Source organism: Eptatretus burgeri, chromosome 5 (assembly GCF_056783735.1).
Source record: "Eptatretus burgeri isolate ZD-2024b chromosome 5, Ebu_testis_v1, whole genome shotgun sequence".
In the NCBI taxonomy this organism is placed as follows: Eukaryota; Metazoa; Chordata; class Myxini; order Myxiniformes; family Myxinidae; genus Eptatretus; species Eptatretus burgeri.
Genome location: NC_140965.1, coordinates 69,866,589 through 69,886,244, shown reverse-complemented (window position 1 = coordinate 69,886,244; position 19,656 = coordinate 69,866,589). Strand labels below are relative to the sequence as shown.

The 19,656-nt window shown below is 43.8% G+C and overlaps 1 protein-coding gene across 2 annotated transcripts in view; it reads left to right on the top strand.

Moving 5' to 3' along the window:
- MAPKAP1 (MAPK associated protein 1) overlaps positions 1-19,656 on the top strand; it is a 269,365-nt gene that overhangs the window by 32,687 nt on the left and 217,022 nt on the right. For both annotated transcript variants that reach the window (XM_085882336.1, XM_085882335.1), the window contains exon 3: positions 1,413-1,561. In XM_085882336.1, the coding sequence (XP_085738462.1) occupies positions 1,413-1,561 (149 nt within the window). The remainder of the gene's footprint in view (positions 1-1,412; positions 1,562-19,656) is intronic.

Sequence of the window (19,656 nt, the reverse complement as noted above, 5' to 3'; positions counted from 1 at the left end):
AGTCACACCCTCGAAGAAAAATCCATAAGCGATTTTGTTTACGTAAGCGGTTTTGCACTCGCGTGAGTTAGCGAAATGGTTGACCGTGTCATGCCCGTTGGGACCAAAGTGCTTGCTACGGTTCAGAAGATAAACTTTGGGAATCTTCAACTGCATTTTAACAACAAAATAGAATTGCAAAAGGTCACAGGTAGACAAGCTTCTGGTTTGGGGGGGGTGGGGGTGGGGGTGCGGTGGCAGTGGGGGGGGAGTAAGATGCTCATATGATGGATCAATGCCTGTTTTATAGGAAAAGCAGATTGTGTCATAATGGTTAATCCCGCTCGGAACGCAGGGAGTGCAGCACATGCCCATTGTCATAAATAATCTGTGTGGTCCCGGGAGTGTTTCCATGCTCGTGCTTTGGTCTGTCCTTTGCTCTTCATCAATGCAATATTTTGTTCAGTTATGCAGGGACATTTAATCCGGGCCTTCGTCTCACGTATAAGTACTTGAAGAAGTGTTCATACACGCACGTAGTTGGATTGAAACACGTTGACGTGGGACTTGTGTGACTGTGAGAGTTTCTCGAGGCCTTTGAGATAATATTGTGCCCCTTTTGCGCAGCGCACTGTGCTGAACAAAGCACGCTCATTAGGCAGAGACTCGGAGCCAGGTGATCGGCCTTCTGTATGATTTGCTCGCAATGATTAGGCATTAATGTCGCATTGCTCTGTTTGTGATTTATTATTGGTGATATTATAGAGACGTTGCTTGCCTTGTTTGTTCCGTGCACTCTTCTTACGTGGTCATTCCGTGCAGGTAGGGTGTATGAACGAAATTGTCATCTTATTAAAAAAAAGTCCCCTTTTTCGATTTCTCGTGATTTGATGCTGAAATCGCCGGATTGATCGGTTGGTTTGTGGTCCACTAGATTATCTTAACGTGCCCTTTCTCACTAACTGCACTGCTTTTCTCTTTGTCATTATCGCTTGCATTGTTTGCTGTGATGTGGTTAGCGGTACACTGCATGTTTGGACGCATCAGACAGAGCAAGGTTTTGTGGTCAGGTGGACAAGCATGCCACTGATTGGGCTTTGTATTTAAAATTCATTTAAATATTATGACACTATCCTAATGAGGCATGAAAAAGAAGGGCATTGGAGGTGATTTTGTTGAGAACTTCCCATTACCTCATTCTAAGGTGTGTGTTTCTGACCTTGTCCTTTTGCTGGGTATTCCTTACATCCTGGTTTTGGTAGCCGACAATAGCTTCAGCAGTCCTTTGAGATCCCGTTTTACTGTTGTCAATTGGAAATGGTCAGTTAGTTTAATCTTCCTATCAATATCATAAATGGCCTTTCACTCTCATTCTTTTAATTTGCTGCTGCCTTTTCCTGGACCCCCCCCCCCAACTTCCTGTTCTCATGTAGATGAAGAGCTGACATCAGCATTCGAGAGGAAAGATTTCCGAGGACATCGTTCGGTGCCCGTCGGTCTATCTCTACTCTCTCTGCGCTTGGAGCAATGTCCCCAGCAGCTCAACAATCCCTTCAATGAGTTCTCAAAGTTTGATGGCAAGGTCAGTCCACCGATGCTTTATGAAATGGACTTGAAGACTATTTGGCATTTTTATTTCTCCTTTAAATCAAATCTAATGGCTTTTCATGTCTGCATTATAAGGTTCTTAAATATATCAGTCCATCAACTTAGTTGTTATTCTTCTTCTTTCCTCCTTCATTTAAGTATCATCTTTGTCGATCTAATTTTTGTCTCCAATTCTTGCTCGAGTTTTTCAATGATGCTCATCCAAAATTGATTTTTTTTTTCTTTCCACTTTCTTTTATTCGTAATTATGAAGAATTTCTCCTCCTAAATCTAAATGAAGTACTGTCTGCTTTCACGGCGGTTCAAAGTGTTGCTCCAACGCCTAGCGTCACGTGGCTCCGAAGCCCTGCCCACATGAAGCCATGCTACAAATGATGATTTGCTGATGTTTTATCACAGGTAACGATGTCAAAGCCATTTTTTTTTGCGAAGACACGCTTGCAGGCTATGGCGGTGCACAAATACACCTGTGCCAGGGTGGTACAAGCGGGTATGCGGAAGTGAGGCACGACGGGTTTGTGCTGCTTCACAAACCGGCTGGTGCTTCCTCTGTCCTTGTCGTCATTTTCCTGCTCATTAATTATCTGTAACAACTAATATGCCCATGTACGCTTCCTCTTATGTAGCCACTTAGATCAGGGTGGAATGATCCGTGGTGCATTGTATGGCACTACCCCTGCACGCAGCAACTAGTTCCACCGACTGCGTCCACACGGGGGATTTTTGTGACATAAACAAAAAGCTTGGGCTGTTTTGATGGTTTACTGTTTAAAACCATACTCAGTGGCATAACGGCTACAATGTCTCGTCTGAGTCTGGAAGGTCGACGGTCCAATTCCGACTCTGATCAAGTCAAACCAAACACTTTAAAAATGGCATGTGTTGCTTCCACGCTTGGCACTGAGCATTTAGACTTTAGAGGGTAGAGCATGGACAAGCATTTTGGGTGGTAATCCAATGGGGGCAAGGAGCGGACAGAATTTCTCTTTAACTGCCATGCTAACTGAGGAGGGAAGTAAGACGTTACAAAGATGGTGTCTCCAGGACCCACAGTGCCCCCGGAAGGAATGTCACGACCACCAAGCTCCACGAATGTGTTTGTCTGAAGTCAAGTCCGGTGTCGTCTCATGTATTTGTGTAATTGTTTTGTTTGAGCTCCTCCACGAGCCTTAGGCCCTGTAATAAAATAGAGTTTCAGAACGAGAAACTGAGAATCTATCAAGTGTCCAAAATGAAAAGCAATTTCGTTTGTTCTTCTTCACAATGATGGCACTGATGATTTTGCTTTTGGCCACATGTGGTTTAATGGTTATTTGATGCGGGGGAAACCAAGTTACATCAAACTATTTTGCTTGATTTGGGAATATCAAATATTTTCCTTTGTGATATATTCATAACTCAAAACCCCCCAAAAATCTAGCTTCCTATCAAACTGAAAGTATGCCATCTTTTTGTGTTACATGATGTTCTTTATCAGAAATAGGAATGACATCCTCCGTGTCCTCTTTGTACTTAATAAAACATTTGCTCAGAGATCATATTGAGCTCATTGTACAGATCTGCTCCCTTTCGTGGGGAGCAATCTCGGTATGTGAGGTCGTATCATACTCATGGCAATGTGGATGTGATGAAGTTTGCTTCTCTCTCTCCTTGGTCATAATGTGGAATTATTTGCTTGGTCTTTGCAATCAATCCTTGTCCACAGGACTTTGTTTCTGGGGAAACTTAACAGTTAGTCTTGTTGATGAAGGCTAATATCAGTTTGCATCGGTATAAAGGTAGAACAATGGATGAGATCAACAGGATGTTGATTGAGGTATGCTAGCTGCCGTGGGAGGCAAGGAGAAGCTGAAGTTTCGGACGTTAACCCTTCGTCAGAGAAAAAGAAAGTTCTCTGACATGATGTCAACACAATATTTTGCTCTGACGAAGGGTTAACGTCCAAAGCATCAGCTAAACAGAAAAGGTCCTTTTCTGAAATGGAAAATCACTGCTTCTGCCTCTACATGTATATCTTTCCTTTAAATATGGTATATACAAAATATATTAACTCCCCCCTCCCCCTGCCCCACCCCCCCCCGACGCCCTACCCCACAAAATCCCGACCTACCTACCTACCCCATTCATTGAGGAGTATGTCACTGGAAACCCAGCGTTTTGTTTTGGCTTTAACGGTATTCATTTGTCCCACTCTTCTCTTCCCTGTGGAACATCTTTCAGAGTCTGTTGTCTCATGCTCTTCTCCACCCCTGCCCACTCACTGATTATTCAAGTCTTCTGTCTCATGAAGTTTCATTATCATGATCTCTCAAACATCTGTTTCTAAGCTTTACTACACCTGCTAAGACCTCCTTCTCCCTTTCACCTGTAACTCCTCTCCTCACGCTGTGGTGCAAGCATATGTTCTTGTCTAGGTGCTTCTTGTTTGCCCCACTTTGTGTTTTCACTGTTTGCCACCTTTTCTTCTGCTCTTCAACAAGTGTTCACACCAAGAAATGTTTTTTTTTCTTCTGGAGGAGATAAACAACAGAGAACAGCAGGATCACAGACTGACAGGGGATCAAAATGGAGCAGGGAGACAAAGATGACACGCAAGAGGGGAAGTGGACCCACCCTACCCAGTTGCAACCAACTACTCCTACACTCTGTGTCTTTTTCATCTGAGAAGGTGGAGAAGCTTCTGGCAATCCTTGACTGATTCTGCAACTGGACCGGACGGCATCAGCTCGCATGTCCAAAAAACCTGATCTTGCTCTTACACATCCTCTTTCTGCTCTTTTCACTCTATCGTTTGTCTTAGGTCATCTACCATCTTCTTGAAAGTCAGCCAACATCACCACATTACATAAACAAGGTGCACAAAGGGATCTCCTTAACTACAGACCTATCAGCTTATTTCCAATCATCAGCGAGGTCATGGAATTAATCATCACCTTTGACATAAAATTATTACTTTTCTCCCAAAGCTTCATTTCACATCATCATTTCAGATTCAGATCAGGTCAGTCTACCTTGGACATGCCACTTCTACTCCTCCTCAATGGCAGACAAGAGATCAGGGCCATCTCTCGAGAGACGTATCTCGAGCATTGAATACAGTATGGGCCCCACCTTGCTCTCTAAACTCTCTGCCTGTGGCATCGAAGGCCAACTCCACATGTGGCTTACCGACTTCCTCTACTCTCATAGCCAACGCTTGGCTCTTAACGGGATCCTCTCATCTCCTGACCCTGTCAAGGCTGAAGTGCCCCAAGGTGGTGTTCTGGGCCCTATCCTCTTCCTAATATTCATCAATAATCTCTGACTCTTGGAAAATCCTCTTCATCTCTTTGCTGATTACTCCACCCTCTGCTGTAACATCCCTCATCCTTCAGATAGACAGGCAGCAGCCTTTTCCCTCTCTGCAGGCATTGATAGAATATTGAGCTGGTCAAACACTTGGAATATGTCTTGCAGCCGTGACAAATCCGACACTCACTCTGTTTCTCAGAAAAGACCATCTGGCGAACTCTCCCATCTACTTTCTTAACAATCCTCTTGAAGAAGTTCAGTCACTCTTTTTTGGGCAAACCTTCATCATGCAAAGTCTTTCCTTGGCCCATCTGAATTCTTATCCACCAACAAAGCTTTCATCCACAGCTTGATGGAGTACTGCTCTTCCCCATGGGCTGGAGCCCCTGCCTCACACCTTATTCAGATTGATGCCGTGGAAACCAAGACCTTCAAGATCATTGGAATCTCCTGAGATAAAGCTGAGTCAATGGGCTTATCACTTTCACGTCACAGACAGGTCGGTGGTCACTGATTCTACCACCTCCTTTCTGGTCTTGCACCCGCTGCTCTTTCCGTGCCTTGTCCCCCCATGTTTCTGCAAGGTGAATGCGATCTGCCAGCAACCCCCTTCTGGCCAAACTCCCAAAATCCAGAATCACTGCTCACTTCCACTCATTCGTTCCTCTTTTTCCCCACCTGTGGAACCAATTTCTGCAGTTTCTTCAATCTCATATTCCCCCCAGGGCTCCAAGACAGTGTTCACCACCATCTCAGATCATCCCGCATCCAAAACTATGATATTTTCTACTCCAATTAACTCTCCCCACGCCCATCTCTTTCCAAGTTTCCAGTTTTTCCTTCCTCAGAGCTTGCAGGTGTATCCATCTTGTTCAACCCCTGTATCCTCCCCTTGCCCTCATTGTTCCCCACATCCCTTTTTTCTCCAAGTCTCCCTTCATTTGGTCCTTCATCCTTGGTGTTGGTGTGTTTCTCCCTTCCCCTCTCTTTCTACGGTTTATTTTGTTTTGTTCCGCCCAGAGCCGTTCTTTGTTGGAGCTCCTCCATGAGCCTCAACTTCGAATACAAAAAAAAGATTAAAACAGAGAGATTAAGTATTACAGGTGTGTTCAGCTTCGAATTTGGGACGGTAACTAGGTGTGGGATTATGGAAGAACGTGTGCGTCCTCAGCAGACTGGGGGTGTGGGGGTAGGAGGGGTCAAAATTGTGATGGCAAAGTGCAATTCCTCCAATCTTCCTGAGTTAGGTGAGAAACAGGCTTTGGGAATTATGTGCTTTGCCCTGGTGTTGTTACAGTGTCCCTTTTGAAATATATAAATTCCTCTTCTTTCCTAAACCCTGACATAAGCAGTTTTGTCCGTCCACCTCTTTTATATCACGTTCTCTTCTCTCCAGTACCTTTCATTGCATACAAAGCCTTGCTGAACTGACACTCGTTGTGGTCCTTCACACAAAGTGACACTTTCATCCTCCAGCTTGAACTTCATCGTCTGAATTGTTATTTTCCTGCTGCACCTCCACATTGCATCCCGTACGCCTCTTTCTTCTGCTCGTGACTCTCCATTGCTCTGGGGGTAATTGAATCGTGCGGTGCAGCGCTTTCCAGGCCCTCGGTGCATTGAGTGTAAAAATGAGCCTGAGCTCCAATTGTATTTTCCTGAAACCCACTCCCCTCCCCTCTTTCCTCATTTTTCCACCCTGTACGCACACCCAGCCTGGAATTATAACAGTGCGCACGCTTTATTTGACAAATTGTGCTCCATGCACCACTGAATTGAACTTATTGCCGGCTCCTTTGGTCTATTTATTCCTTGTGCCTTTAATAAATATTTATCCCGTCCCCCGAACCCGCTTGCCAGTGTCGTTTTGTCCGTATTTATGCGCCATTAGCGTGTTGTCCGGAGTTTCGCTTCTACTGCCTTGCAAGCTCTAGGTCTGAACACGAATGGCATTTAATGTCCATTATTCCTTGCACCCCACGTAAAAATTTCACAAGATTCCGATGCCCTGCACCACGGGTGCGCTTTTTAATTGGCTTGTTTTCCATTACATCATTGTATTTTATTCTGTTTTCTGCTTTCCGTGCTTTCCTTTCTCCGAACTTGTTTCTCTTTTGACAAATTTGAGCCATGTTTTTACTACTATGCAAACCCTCGGGCCTTTTCTTAGCGTGTGTGGAATGCAAAGGTAATAATTTTTGTCGAAATGTGTTCTGCTATTTATGTAATTAATTTCAGTCCTTTTTGTATCCCATGGAAGTTGCTCCTTATCATGGAGAAGACATTTTACTTTCTCTCCTGGAACAGGAATCGATCTTACGAGACCCATTGTGGTGCATTTTCAAAAACAGCACAGACACACACAGACACACACACACACAAAATCTGCTTGATCTAACTCTTGCCACAAAATGTTGGAGAGGGAGGGGGGAGGAAGGATGACTCGAAGACCTTTCCGTAAAATTGACTCGATTACACAGCTTCGAAAGCTTTGAGCACAAACCCAGTGTTGATAGAGTGGGCACGTTGTCATTCTGCCTCGTAGTTCTCATCACATCTTCCCTTCATCTCTCGTGCACACTATAATCGGGGCAAATAATTTGTAGGAGATCAAATTACGATGATGTCCCGTAGTTTGTAACACGGCGACCCAGCAAATGTTGCCGCTTTCAGTGAACCAAATTAAGCTGCGGCTGTGTCCTGCACCACAGACACCGAGCAATGACAAACTGTTTGTGTGCCGTGATCATTTGTTACACAGACAGTTATTTCTAATAACCGTGCTCGCAGTAAACAAGATTACATGAGGAGAGGTCCGGTCGCTCTGCAAGGGCTGACCTCTGCAACACTCCTCTCCGAATGTGCTCATTCCTGCGATTGGCTCAGACACTGGAAGAACAATGGATGGAAGATTGGCATTGCCTGTGCTTGTTCTTCTTAGAAGTACTTTTTGTTGTTTCTGTCATTCTTGTATCTCTCTCTTATAGACTCGTGCTGGTCTTAGTTAAAACTAAAATTCCTAGATGCTAAGTTAATTGTGCGCAACATTGGGTGTTGTCGTACAACTTTAGGCATGATACCTCTTCATTATCATTATGATTTACTTGGTGTATTACAATGTCAAGGGCTGGCAGGAAGGCACATTCACATCTACGCTGTCTCGTCTGAGTTCCAATCTCGGTCCAGCTATAAACTGTCATCCCGGTGTTTAACAGGCAAGGTGTTTTCTCAATGTATGTGCCGTCTCTCGGATGGACATAAAGCTGGGCATCCCTTCCACCAGCATTAGTTGGTGGACATTAAAGCTCCCATGGTGTCCTCGAAGAGTAGGCCAGTTATCGCAGGCACCCTGGCCAAATTACAAATTCCTGCTCAGACTTCCTGAGTCGCCATGGCAACCTGACCTGGATTCAAGCGGAGTCACTGCTTCGACAGCACCAGCACCAGCACCCCTGCATAGGGCATGGTATATGATGATGATGATGATGATTGCAAAGTCTCTTTACCCATATTTCGCATTACTGGTGGAAAAAATATAATGTAATAACATTTATTTTATAGAATTATCTTCTATTTTTTAGCTTATCTGGAATTTACATTCCAGATAAGGTATTGTCATCGCGCACCGTCCGTCCATCCGCTTGTCCATCCGTCTCCTTTTACGACTTCTCCGGCTAAACTGCTGGGCCTATCCGGCTGAAATTTTGCAGCAACGTTCCTCTCCTGACTGGAACCAGGAAATGCAAAGCTCGTTCCGGTCCACATGACTTTAAGTATGTCAAAATGGCCGACTTAGTAAATTTCTTCAAAAATCCTCTCCAGACCCATCAGTCAGAATTTTGGTCAGAATGCTACCAAATTTAGGTTACAACATTATGCCAGGGCAGGGATGTTAAATTGTGAAGGTCATGCCGATAACGTGACCGGAAGTGTGTCAAAATGGCCGACTTTGTCAATTTTGGAGAAATTTGCATAAATTCCTTCAAAAATCTTCTTCTCCAGACCCACCAGTCAGAATGCTACCAAATTTGGGTTACAACATGAGGACAGGGTCCTGATGTTAGGGCAGGTTTATCTTCTCGTACTTTCTTTTGTGTTTGTCATTCTTTTGTAAACAGCTTTTATTGCGTTCAGAACATGACCAATCAGGGTCCTAAACAGGCATCAGTTTTCCTCAATTGTCAAGTTTCATGAGTCAGTTTAAAAATATTAATATAATGTAACTGTTTCTGGTTTCAGCAGGAAAATAATCATGGTTATATATGATCTTGCACATGCACACTTCTTGCTGAAACCCTGTGTCTGCACTCTGTTGTACTGTCTTTCACCTGTGTCTTGCCACCAAACATCATGTGTTCCTGCCTCCTTTTTCCATCAGCTTCTTGAGCAACCCTTCAATCTTTTTGCTCATCCACGAGCCGAGAAACATGTATAAAATGTATGTTGTATAAAAAATCATCAGCTTAGCAAAGTGGTCGCAGACAATGTCATCTGCCAAGATGTCCACGCTGGAGGTTCACTCGTGCTTATATACACTACCTTTTGGCTGATCATTGCCACTGCTGTGCTGAACAACCTGCCATTCATAAATCCTGGACTAGAACCTTCCGCTGTGTGCATGATCGCATCTAATGCTCAGCTCACTTCTCCGTTGGCTTTGCCGGTATAGCAGAAAAGATCACTGTTCATTTTGTATCTCCGATTTTCTACAAAACTGGTTGTTTCCCATCCATTCAAGCTCTTGTTTCATGAATACTTGCAGCAGCATAGCATTGTGATGATCATTATTATCGTTACTATAATTCTTTTCATCATGATTTGTTCAATTTTTTTCTGTCATTTGCTGAAAAAGTATTTCTTTTCTTATCAAATGACGGATGTGGATGTTATTGCACCTTATTGCTCTGGCCTCATTGTTCTGGCCAACATAATGCTTTAAAAATGCAATTTAATATGAACTTTTTGTCTGCAGTAATTAAAAATAGCACCGCAAAGCGGGTGTAACCCCTCAGCCCCTTGACGCAAACCAATTTCAAGATTGTGGCCATATTGAAAATCGCAGCACGCCCATTTTAGAAAGGAACCTTCCTCTACTCAACCCCAACACACCCAGCAAAAATGGATTTAATCGGACAAGGCGTTCTCCTCGAAATTCACGGAAACCAAAAGTTGACAGACGCCCGGACAACGCCTGTGACGACAATACCCCTTTTTCAGCCCAATTCAGGCTGAGGGGTAACTGGTATAAAATGAACTCGCTTCTTATGGTATCTAAGGCAATCTCCACTCATGGCTCACGAACTTCCTCTCCTGTCGCAGTCAACCCGTGGCTCTCAATGAATTGCTCTCATCTCCTCTTCCCGTCCAGGCTGGTGTTTCTCAAGGCAGCGTTCTGGATCCTCTTTATCTCTTTGCTGAGGACTCCACCCTCTGCCGTACCATCTCATTCCTCTTATCGGCAAGCAGCAGCCTCTTCCCTCTCCACAGATCTGGATAAAATCACAAGCTGGCAAACACTTGGAATACGTCTTTCAATCCTGACAAATCTCACATTCTTACCATGTCTCTCTGAAAGAACCATCTGGAATTCCTCTACTTTCTCAACAATCCCCTTGAAGAAGTCCTTTCATTCAAGCTTTTGGGTCTCATTATCTGCCACGATCTTTCCTGGGAAAGCCACATCTCCAAGCTGGCCTCCAAAGACAGTGGCCGACTGGGCATCCTACATCGTAGAAAGTCCTTCCTTGGCACGCCTGAGCTTTCAACCACTTACAAAGTTTTCATCCTTTTTAAACCAGGTGTTGGTTTGGGATCCAAGGGTCCTGAGTTCAAACCCTGTTGGCCACTGAATTAACACCAGGGAGTAACCTCAGCCTGTCATCCTTCCAAGGTTGGCGAAATGAGTACCAGTGTAGCAGCCAAAAGGCTGTACATGAAGGAAAGGGGTATCGACGGATTGATTAAATCTGGTATTGGTGTGGCGCAGGCATTATGGGCCGAATGGCCTCCTCATGCGCCTTAATTCCTTGTCAATCCTTGTAAATCCTCAGTCTGATGGAGTACTGCTCCCCCCTCTGGGGTGGTGCTCCTGCCTCACATCCAGCTTGACTTCATACTGTGGAAACCAAGGCTTTTAGGATCATTGGTATCTCCCGTGATGAAGCTGAGTCTTTGGTTCTCTCACTCTCGCACTGGGGCAGGTCGGTGTATTTCTTTCTTCTACCGTCTCATCTGCAGTCTTTCCCCCTTGCTCTGTCTGTGACCTGTCTCCCCTATATTTATTTCTTCAGGGTGCTCAAGTTCTGCCAAAAACCCCCCTTCTGGTGAAACTGGCAAAATCAAGAATCACTGCTCACCTTCACTCTTTCATTCCTCTTTTTTTCCCCACCTCTGGAACAAACTCTCACACTCTTCAATCCCACTCCTCCCTCCAGGTCTTGAAAACATTTGTTCACTGCCATCTCTTATCTTCCCCCATCCAAAATCTTGATCTTTTTTTATCCCCGTTAATCCACCCCAAACCCACCTTCAAATTCCCTGTTTTCCTTCCTGGAATTCCCTGTCGTACCATCTTGTTTATCCTGTGTACCTCGCCCCATCCCTCTCCCTTCCACAAATAACCTATTGTCTTTATTGCCCACTATTTTATACTTCCCTGTCCCACCCCTCTTGTCTCCTGCCTTGTTATATGTTTCTTTGTATTAGCTCTTACAGGAACCTCAACTTGGTATACAAAAAAAGTTCATGGAGAAACTAGAACCGAGAACGGATCAGGACGTAGCAGAAAGAGACGTGGAAAGACTCCAACAGCAGGGTTGAGGAACAAAAAAAGTGAGACTTGGAGAAATAAGGGATGTGCAGAAGAATGAGTGGTAGGAGAGGATACATGGGGCGGAAAAGATGGATACAGAAGCAAACTCACAGGTGGGAAAAACTGGAAACTTGGACATAGTTGGGCTTGGGGAGTGTTTAATAGGGGTAGAAAAGATCATGATTTTGGATGGTGGATGATCTGACATTGTGGTGAACAGCTGTCTTGAAGACCTGGAAGGAAGAATGATATTGAAGAGAATGTAGAAGTTGCTTCCAAAGGCCATTACTCACCATCGGCCCCACCCATTACCCACCATTCTCCGCTACCCATTACCAACCATCGGCCACACCCATTACCCACCATCGGCCCCACCCATCACCCACCATCGGCCCCACCCATCACCCACCATCGGCCACACCCATTACCCACCATCGGCCCCACCCATTACCCACCATCGACCACTACCCATTACCTACCATTGGCCTCTACCCATTAGCCACCGTCGGCCCCTCCCCATTACCCACCGTCGCCCCTCCCCATTACCCACCATTGGCCCCTCCCCATTACCACCTAATCCCCTCACCCCCATTGCCTACCATTGGTCCCTCCCTGTGAGCTACCATAAGCTGTCCCATTTATCCACCATTAGCCACTCACAATACAATGCTTTCAAAATGACGTAATCCACCCCAGATTGCTCAGTGCGTATGCGCAGAAAGAAACCCCTCGTAACGAAGTTCATTGGGGCACCCTGGGCATATTTCCTGCCTGCTAGATAAGGAATGAAGCATGGAACAACTAAAAAAACTTTTAATGAGGCCAAAAACACTTGCAAACGTACCTGCGAGAAAGGGGTGTGCCTTGTCACAACAAAAGATTTGGAGAACTTCTTGATCAACTCGTCCAAAAAGTTGATATATTGCTGTCCGTCTTGCAAAAACTCTCGATGACGTGGGCCTGTGAAAGGCCGAAGGATCGTGTTTCTTAACACCAATGGGAAGGTCATATTTTGGGCTTGTTGATGCACAGGATAAGTTTAAAATGATGACAAGTCTGGAGACAGCGATGGTTCACGAGCAATGCACAATGTTCGCCTTTTTTATTTTTTGACCTTCGAGGGGACGCCACGGGCAAACTGGCGGGAATCGGGAAAAACGTAAATGATGAAAGTTGTAGTACTCGAAGAGCACGACTTGCATACCAACTTTCATTCGAAACAGTTGAAAACCCGAGGAGCTCGATGCCCAATTTATTGATTTTTTTTGACATTTTCTAAGTTCGTGACCTTGTGACCTTGACCTTGGGACGAAAATGAAAAATCGAGCTCCGTGGGGCTATGCAGGTGCCATTGGGCTAACCAAATACCGAAACCCTTGCCAGATTCGACAAACCCCCTCGGAGAAGATGTAACTTGAAATCGGCTACCCCCTAAATACACGTTTTTTGGGCGTTGCTCCACCCATAATGGGTGTAGCATGCCCATTCTCAGGAAAACACAACTATATCATGATATAAACCTCCCACCCAAATTTTATCAGGATCGAATCAAAACCCACGGAACTATGCTCCGGACTGACAGACAGACAGACAGACAGACAGACACACACCCATAACGAATATAGTGGTCACTTACTGACTCATGAACCAATATTTACCATTAATCATGTTTGGGAGGAGGGGAAGCTGGGAGTGGAGTTGTATGGATTGTGATGCCTGTTATATATATATATATATATATATATATATATATATATATATATATATATATATATATATATATATATATATATATATATATATATATACACACATGTATATATACATACATATATATATATATATATATATATATATATATATATATATATATATATATATATATATATATATATATATATATATATATATATATACACACACACATCTATATATATATATATATATATATATATATATATAGATGTGTGTGTGTATATATATATATATATATATATACACATCTATATATATATACACATCTATATATATATCTATATCTATATATATATACACATCTATATATATATATAAATATATATACACATCTATATATATATATATATAACTATATATATATATACATATATATATATATATATATATATATATATATATATATATATATATACATATACATATATATGAAGCCTGGTGTTGGCGCAGTGGTTCGGGCAGCGGCTTGGGATCCAAAAGGTCCTGAGTTCAAGCCCCGTTGAGCCACTGAATTAATACACCAGGGGGTTGACTCAGCCTGTCATCCTTCCGAGGTCGGCGAAATGAGTACCAGTGTACTGGGCCGGTGTATACCCCGGTTAAAATAGGTGTACCATATCCCTGTGTCGTAAGAGGCGACCAGGGTTGCGTCAGGAAGGGCATCCGGTGTAAAACATGTGCCAAATCACTATGTGGATCATACGGATGATCCGCTGTGGCGACCCCGAACGGGAGCAGCCGAAAGAAGGAGATATACACATATATATATATATATATATATATATATATATATATATATATATATATATATATATATATAATAAATATATATATATATATATAATAAATATATATATATATATATCTACATATATATATATATATCTACATATATATATATATATATATATATATATATATATATATATATATATATATATATATATAGTTGAAAGTGTGTCTGTGTGTGTGTTTCTCTGTGACCTATGCACGTGAAAAGTACTGGACTGATCCTCACCAAACTTCACATGCTGACAGAGCATGTACCCGGGAGTGTCCTGATGTAAAAGAATTGTACTTCTGACTTCCGGTTTCCGAATTATGACGTCATCACCTCATTTTGTGACGTTAATTTTTCAAGTTCAGCCGATTAACATGGGGCCAACGCCATATACAATCTATCTAACAAATGATTTTAAGTTTTTGTTTGTCTGTTTGTCTGTCTGTTTGTTTGTTTGTCTGCACACGCTAATCTGAAAGGTGAAAGATAGGAGCTAACCACTGAAACAAAAAATGTCGGGATGGGCCCCGGGAAGGTTATAGGCTATGTGGCAAGGCCCCTCGGCCGGGGGGGGGAAGGGGTGTGTTTCCCCCTCACCAACCCCCTTAGCCTATGACTGCCATGGCCCAATAGGGAACTGATACTGTGCTCGCGTCAGACATATGTATAGAAGATTAAATTAATTCAAAAAGAACCCGGGCAGCACCGGGTGCATTCACCGAGTATACATATATAATTTGGTTAGTTCCAGGGCCACAAGAGAAATTGTATTAGATTTTTGCATCTATTGGTGAAAGTGTGTGTGTGTGTGTGTGTGTGTTTTCTCCCATCATGTCAGCCGCTAGCTAATTGTATAAACAGGAAATGGTACAAACCCAAGTCCTCTCCTCCACGGATATTTTTTCGTATTTCCTATATTTTCCGTGAGTCCGATTTGCATTTCGGAACAGAACAATTTTGGTTAACCATTTGGAAATTGAAACTCTTTCATCTGAATGTTGAAAATTATGTTTAGAAGACTATTTGAATCACACGTTTCGCACTAGCAACGGCAGGGTAAAAGTGCCCAGTGAGCCGAACCTTGTGAATGTAAACGCACACACACACACACACACACACACACACACACACACACACACACACACACACACACACACACACACACACACACACACACACACACACACACACACACACACACACACACACACACACCACGCATAAAAGGGCCTCATTTAGCGTTCATCATCATTTCAAAGGTCACATATTATCCACCATAAACTGACATATTATCCACCATAAGCTGCCCCACACTGTTATTTTTGCCAGCCACCCTCTCTCCAACTTTTCATTTCTTATATTAATTACTAACAGGGAAGATGTATAATGTTCATTCATCTTATGTGTGGTAATATCCCTTTTCTGTGTATTCGATTACACAAGCTGCTTTATCAAGTTTAGACAGTGACTACACCATTTGGGTCAGTAAATCAATAAATCAATCTTTGGGCAAATGTGCAACAAACTTTATCGATGTAAGTTCCGATGATTCAATTACTCTTCTCTGTCCTGCCTTGGCATCTTGCAGTGAACCCTTGCTTGGGAAAGTGGATTAATTGTCTGAATTCCAGTTTTATTGTGTACTCAACTGGTTTACCTGGACCTTCTTGGAAGGTGTCTTCTCTTGTCTTTATTGGAATATTTTCTCACCTGTTCTAGAAAGAAAAAAATTGATGATGGTTGATGGGAATTGATGAACTCGATCTTGTATTTACATATTTGGATGAATTAATATAGGAGAAGAAAATACAATATTTGCTGTGGTAAGAATCGACCCTCGTACTGCGGTAGGGGCAGACGCATTCACTGTGGTAGGTTCGGACCTGCTTGTTGCTGTAAGGATGGACCCTTGCGCTGGTCTATTTGAACCCTCATGTTATGGTAAGGGCAGACGCACGTGCTGTGGTAGGGATGCATCCACATGCTGCAGTAGGTTTGGACCCGCTTGTTGCGGTAAGGATGGACGCCCACGCTGCAGTAGGTTTGGACCCGCTTGTTACGGTAAGGACAGACCCACTTGCTCTGGTAGGCACGGACCCGCTTGTTGCGGTAAGGATGGACCCACACTCTGCAGTAGGATTGGACCCGCTTGTTGCGATAAGGATGGACGCCCACGCTGCAGTAGGTTTGGACCCGCTTGTTACGGCACGGACCCGCATGTTGCAGTAGGTTCGGACTCGTGTGCTGCGCTAAGGATGGACGTTTGCACTGCGCTGAGGACATACCCTCGTGCCGTGGTCGGTTTGGATGTGCGCAATGCGGTCCTGATGCGGTTATTGCAGATTGTTCACACCTGCATCAATGTGACAATGCTGGTTATTATATGCATCCCATTCTGCACCATATCTGATGACATTTCATGATCAGTTATTATATTGTTATCTTTGCTCCATGTGGAAATGCACTACATTTTTGGATGCATTTGCTGTCCTCATGACATCACACACAACCCTCACTGTGGAACCTTTGGTGCAGCATATCTGGACACTATCTGCTCATGTGCACGCAGCATAGTCGGTCGATCCGTGGTCTAGATGAATGTGCTTAATATTTGAGGACTGATTCATTCTATAGCTGGGCGATTATTGTAGTAGAAAATTGATACTAGCACAACATATTTAAATGCAAATGAGGGCAAAACTTGAATAATAACTTGGCATCAAAATATGGGGATTATTTTCCTGTTGACGCAAAATAGCACTTTAAATAACAAACGATCTCTTTCGTCTAACCTATTTGCTTGGCTTGATGACTTCCCACCACTTTAGCGGCATAATGTTTGTGGCACATTGAACAAAATGTTATAGCGGTGAAGACAGAGGCCCGGTATGTGCAGATTAAACGTCTGCTTTTATTTGCTCCTTACACAAGGGGAATGCATTGCTCGACTTGTGCCTGGGTGTCCCCTCTGTGTGCAATTTTCTCAAGGAAAATGTGGCTCAATGAAAAAAAAAAATTCTTTTCTTTTTCTTTTTTTTTTTCGGGATTATCATCGGGAAAGATTATGGTAATGTAATTATTCACCAAATCTAATTACATTTTTGAATTGAATGCCCACGCCGTTTCGTATTAAGTCACGGCACACGCTAAGTGTGTGCCTATACCATGCTTAATAGAATAGCGTTTGGTGAAATATGAAATTAATTGAAATGCTGGTGATACGCCCATGTGCGTTCACAAGTCTAGGTGCCAGCAGTGGTGAAGGAAAAGGAGCTTCGGATGTTTGTCGGGGGTGGGGGACGGCGTGGGATGGTATGGGTGGGATCGTTGGCGGAGAGTGCTTCGGAGATGGTGTCAGTGTTAAGTATTTGGAACTACTTGGTGATGTACTAGGAATAAAATAGGAGTACCGTTGAGCTTTGTGGAAGGAAGAGAGTATGAGCTTAAAAGGAAATGAGGATGTGCTGGGGATGAGCTTGAAGTGGCAAAGGATGAACGTGAAAAGTGAGGAGAGGAGGGATGAATATGAAGGGGGGAGGGGGGAGTGGGTACATCTGAGCCAGGAGGATAACACTAAGCTACAAGCTTTCACCTTGAATAAGCTTCATGTTGTGTGATTAAAATAACTGACAATGGAAAAATAGAGAAGGTAATGGCCTATTCCGTTTCCAATTCCAGAGGCCCGTGTGCCTCGAATTGGCTGGAATTTTTCTGGAGGCATTCTATTTTATTTTATTTATTCTTGTGCACCCATTGCCTCCGGGGCTCAGTATAACCCGTTTAAGAGCGTCTGGTGTGTGCTCTGTCGAATCCGCTCCAAGTAATTGCTGCGGTCCTGCCGGGTCCCTGGGATTTCCCTGCAGAGCCGGTCACAAAACCACCTGTGTGGCACTGCTGGCACATTCACTCGGTGTCACCTCAAATCACGCACTCAGAATGTACGCCAAGGCCGAGGTCTAGCCGGGCCACAAATTACGAACTTATGAACCTCCGCTCCGCCCCACCTGTCATGCCACCGCCTTCCCTTTTTCATATTCGCTTTCAATCAAATTCTTTTACACTGATGCATGTCATACTGACAGCTCCTTGTTTACCAGTACATGTTTACTGTGCATGATCAGCCAGTTTTGGCACAATTGAGCCACCTACGTTGTCCAAAGTGCAGTGCCAGTGCATGGAACGTTTAATCGAAGCAAAATGGACCGCCTGAAGATTTCCCCTCTCAATGCGAACAGGGGGGGGGGGGGGGCGTAAACCGTGCAATCCATCTCACGTGGAACGGCTTGCATTTTCAACTTTGAGCTTCCTGTTGTTAACACTTTGTCGTATTTTTATTTTTTGATGAAGAAGTCTGCACTCGTAGAAGAGCTAAACGACAGAGGGCAACAGGTTTACACACTGACGGTTTATAAATGGTGAACAGCTGGACAGAAATGTATGGACATGTCACAAAGAGTAATTGAGAGATATTTGTTTAGTGTTTATTATTCTGTGCCATCTTTTTGCTCGAAAACATGCTCTTACCCAGTTTAGTCTTCAACTCTCCTTTGAAACATAGGGCTGGTTGGATGGCCAAGTGGTACGCACACTCCGAGCCGTCCCATCCTGGCTTTGGATTCCGACTCGGCGACAAATTGTCGACATGGTGTCTCGCAGGCAAGGTGATTCACCAGCGTGTGTCGTCCCTCGGATGGATGTTAAACTGGGCATCCGGTCTGCCAGCATTCGTTGGTGGACGTTAAAGATCCCACGGTGTCCTTCGCAATGAGTAGGCGAGCTATCACCGCTATCGTGGCCAAATTCCAAGTTCCTCCTCCAATCTACAGGGGGCTTTGCATCAGTGGCACAGCCACGTATCCAACAGTGATGAAAAACCAGCAGCCACAGGCAGCATATGAAGTTAATGAAACCTTTAAAACTTCTTTTTATCCCTCCTTCCTACACATTCCTGTTCTGTTCTTCAATCCGATCAGTTAATTAATGACATGTGAGGCCTGTTAAACTACAGTGCTGTACCTAAACTCGCATATGCTGGCATTTGTCGAGGCTCGTATGAGAGCTAACACACAACTCACAGCAAGGGGGCATGATACAAGAGGGGCGGGAGTGGAAGGGACAAAACAGTGGGGAACAGACACATTAGGTGAACTGTGGAAGGGAGAGGGATGGGGATGGGACGGGGAACATGGCGAAGAGAAGATGGACATTACAGGGACTTTCAGGAAGGAAAGCAGGGAATTTGAAGGAGGTGGGCTTGGGTGGATTATCGGGGGTAGAAAAGATCGAGGATTTGAATGGGGGATGATAAGAGGTGGTGGTGAACAGCTGTTTTGAAGGCCTGGAGGGAAGAATGGGAATGAATAGAGTGAGGAAGTTTATTCCAAAGGCGGGAAAAAAGAGGAATGAAAGAGTGAAGATGAGCAGTGATTCG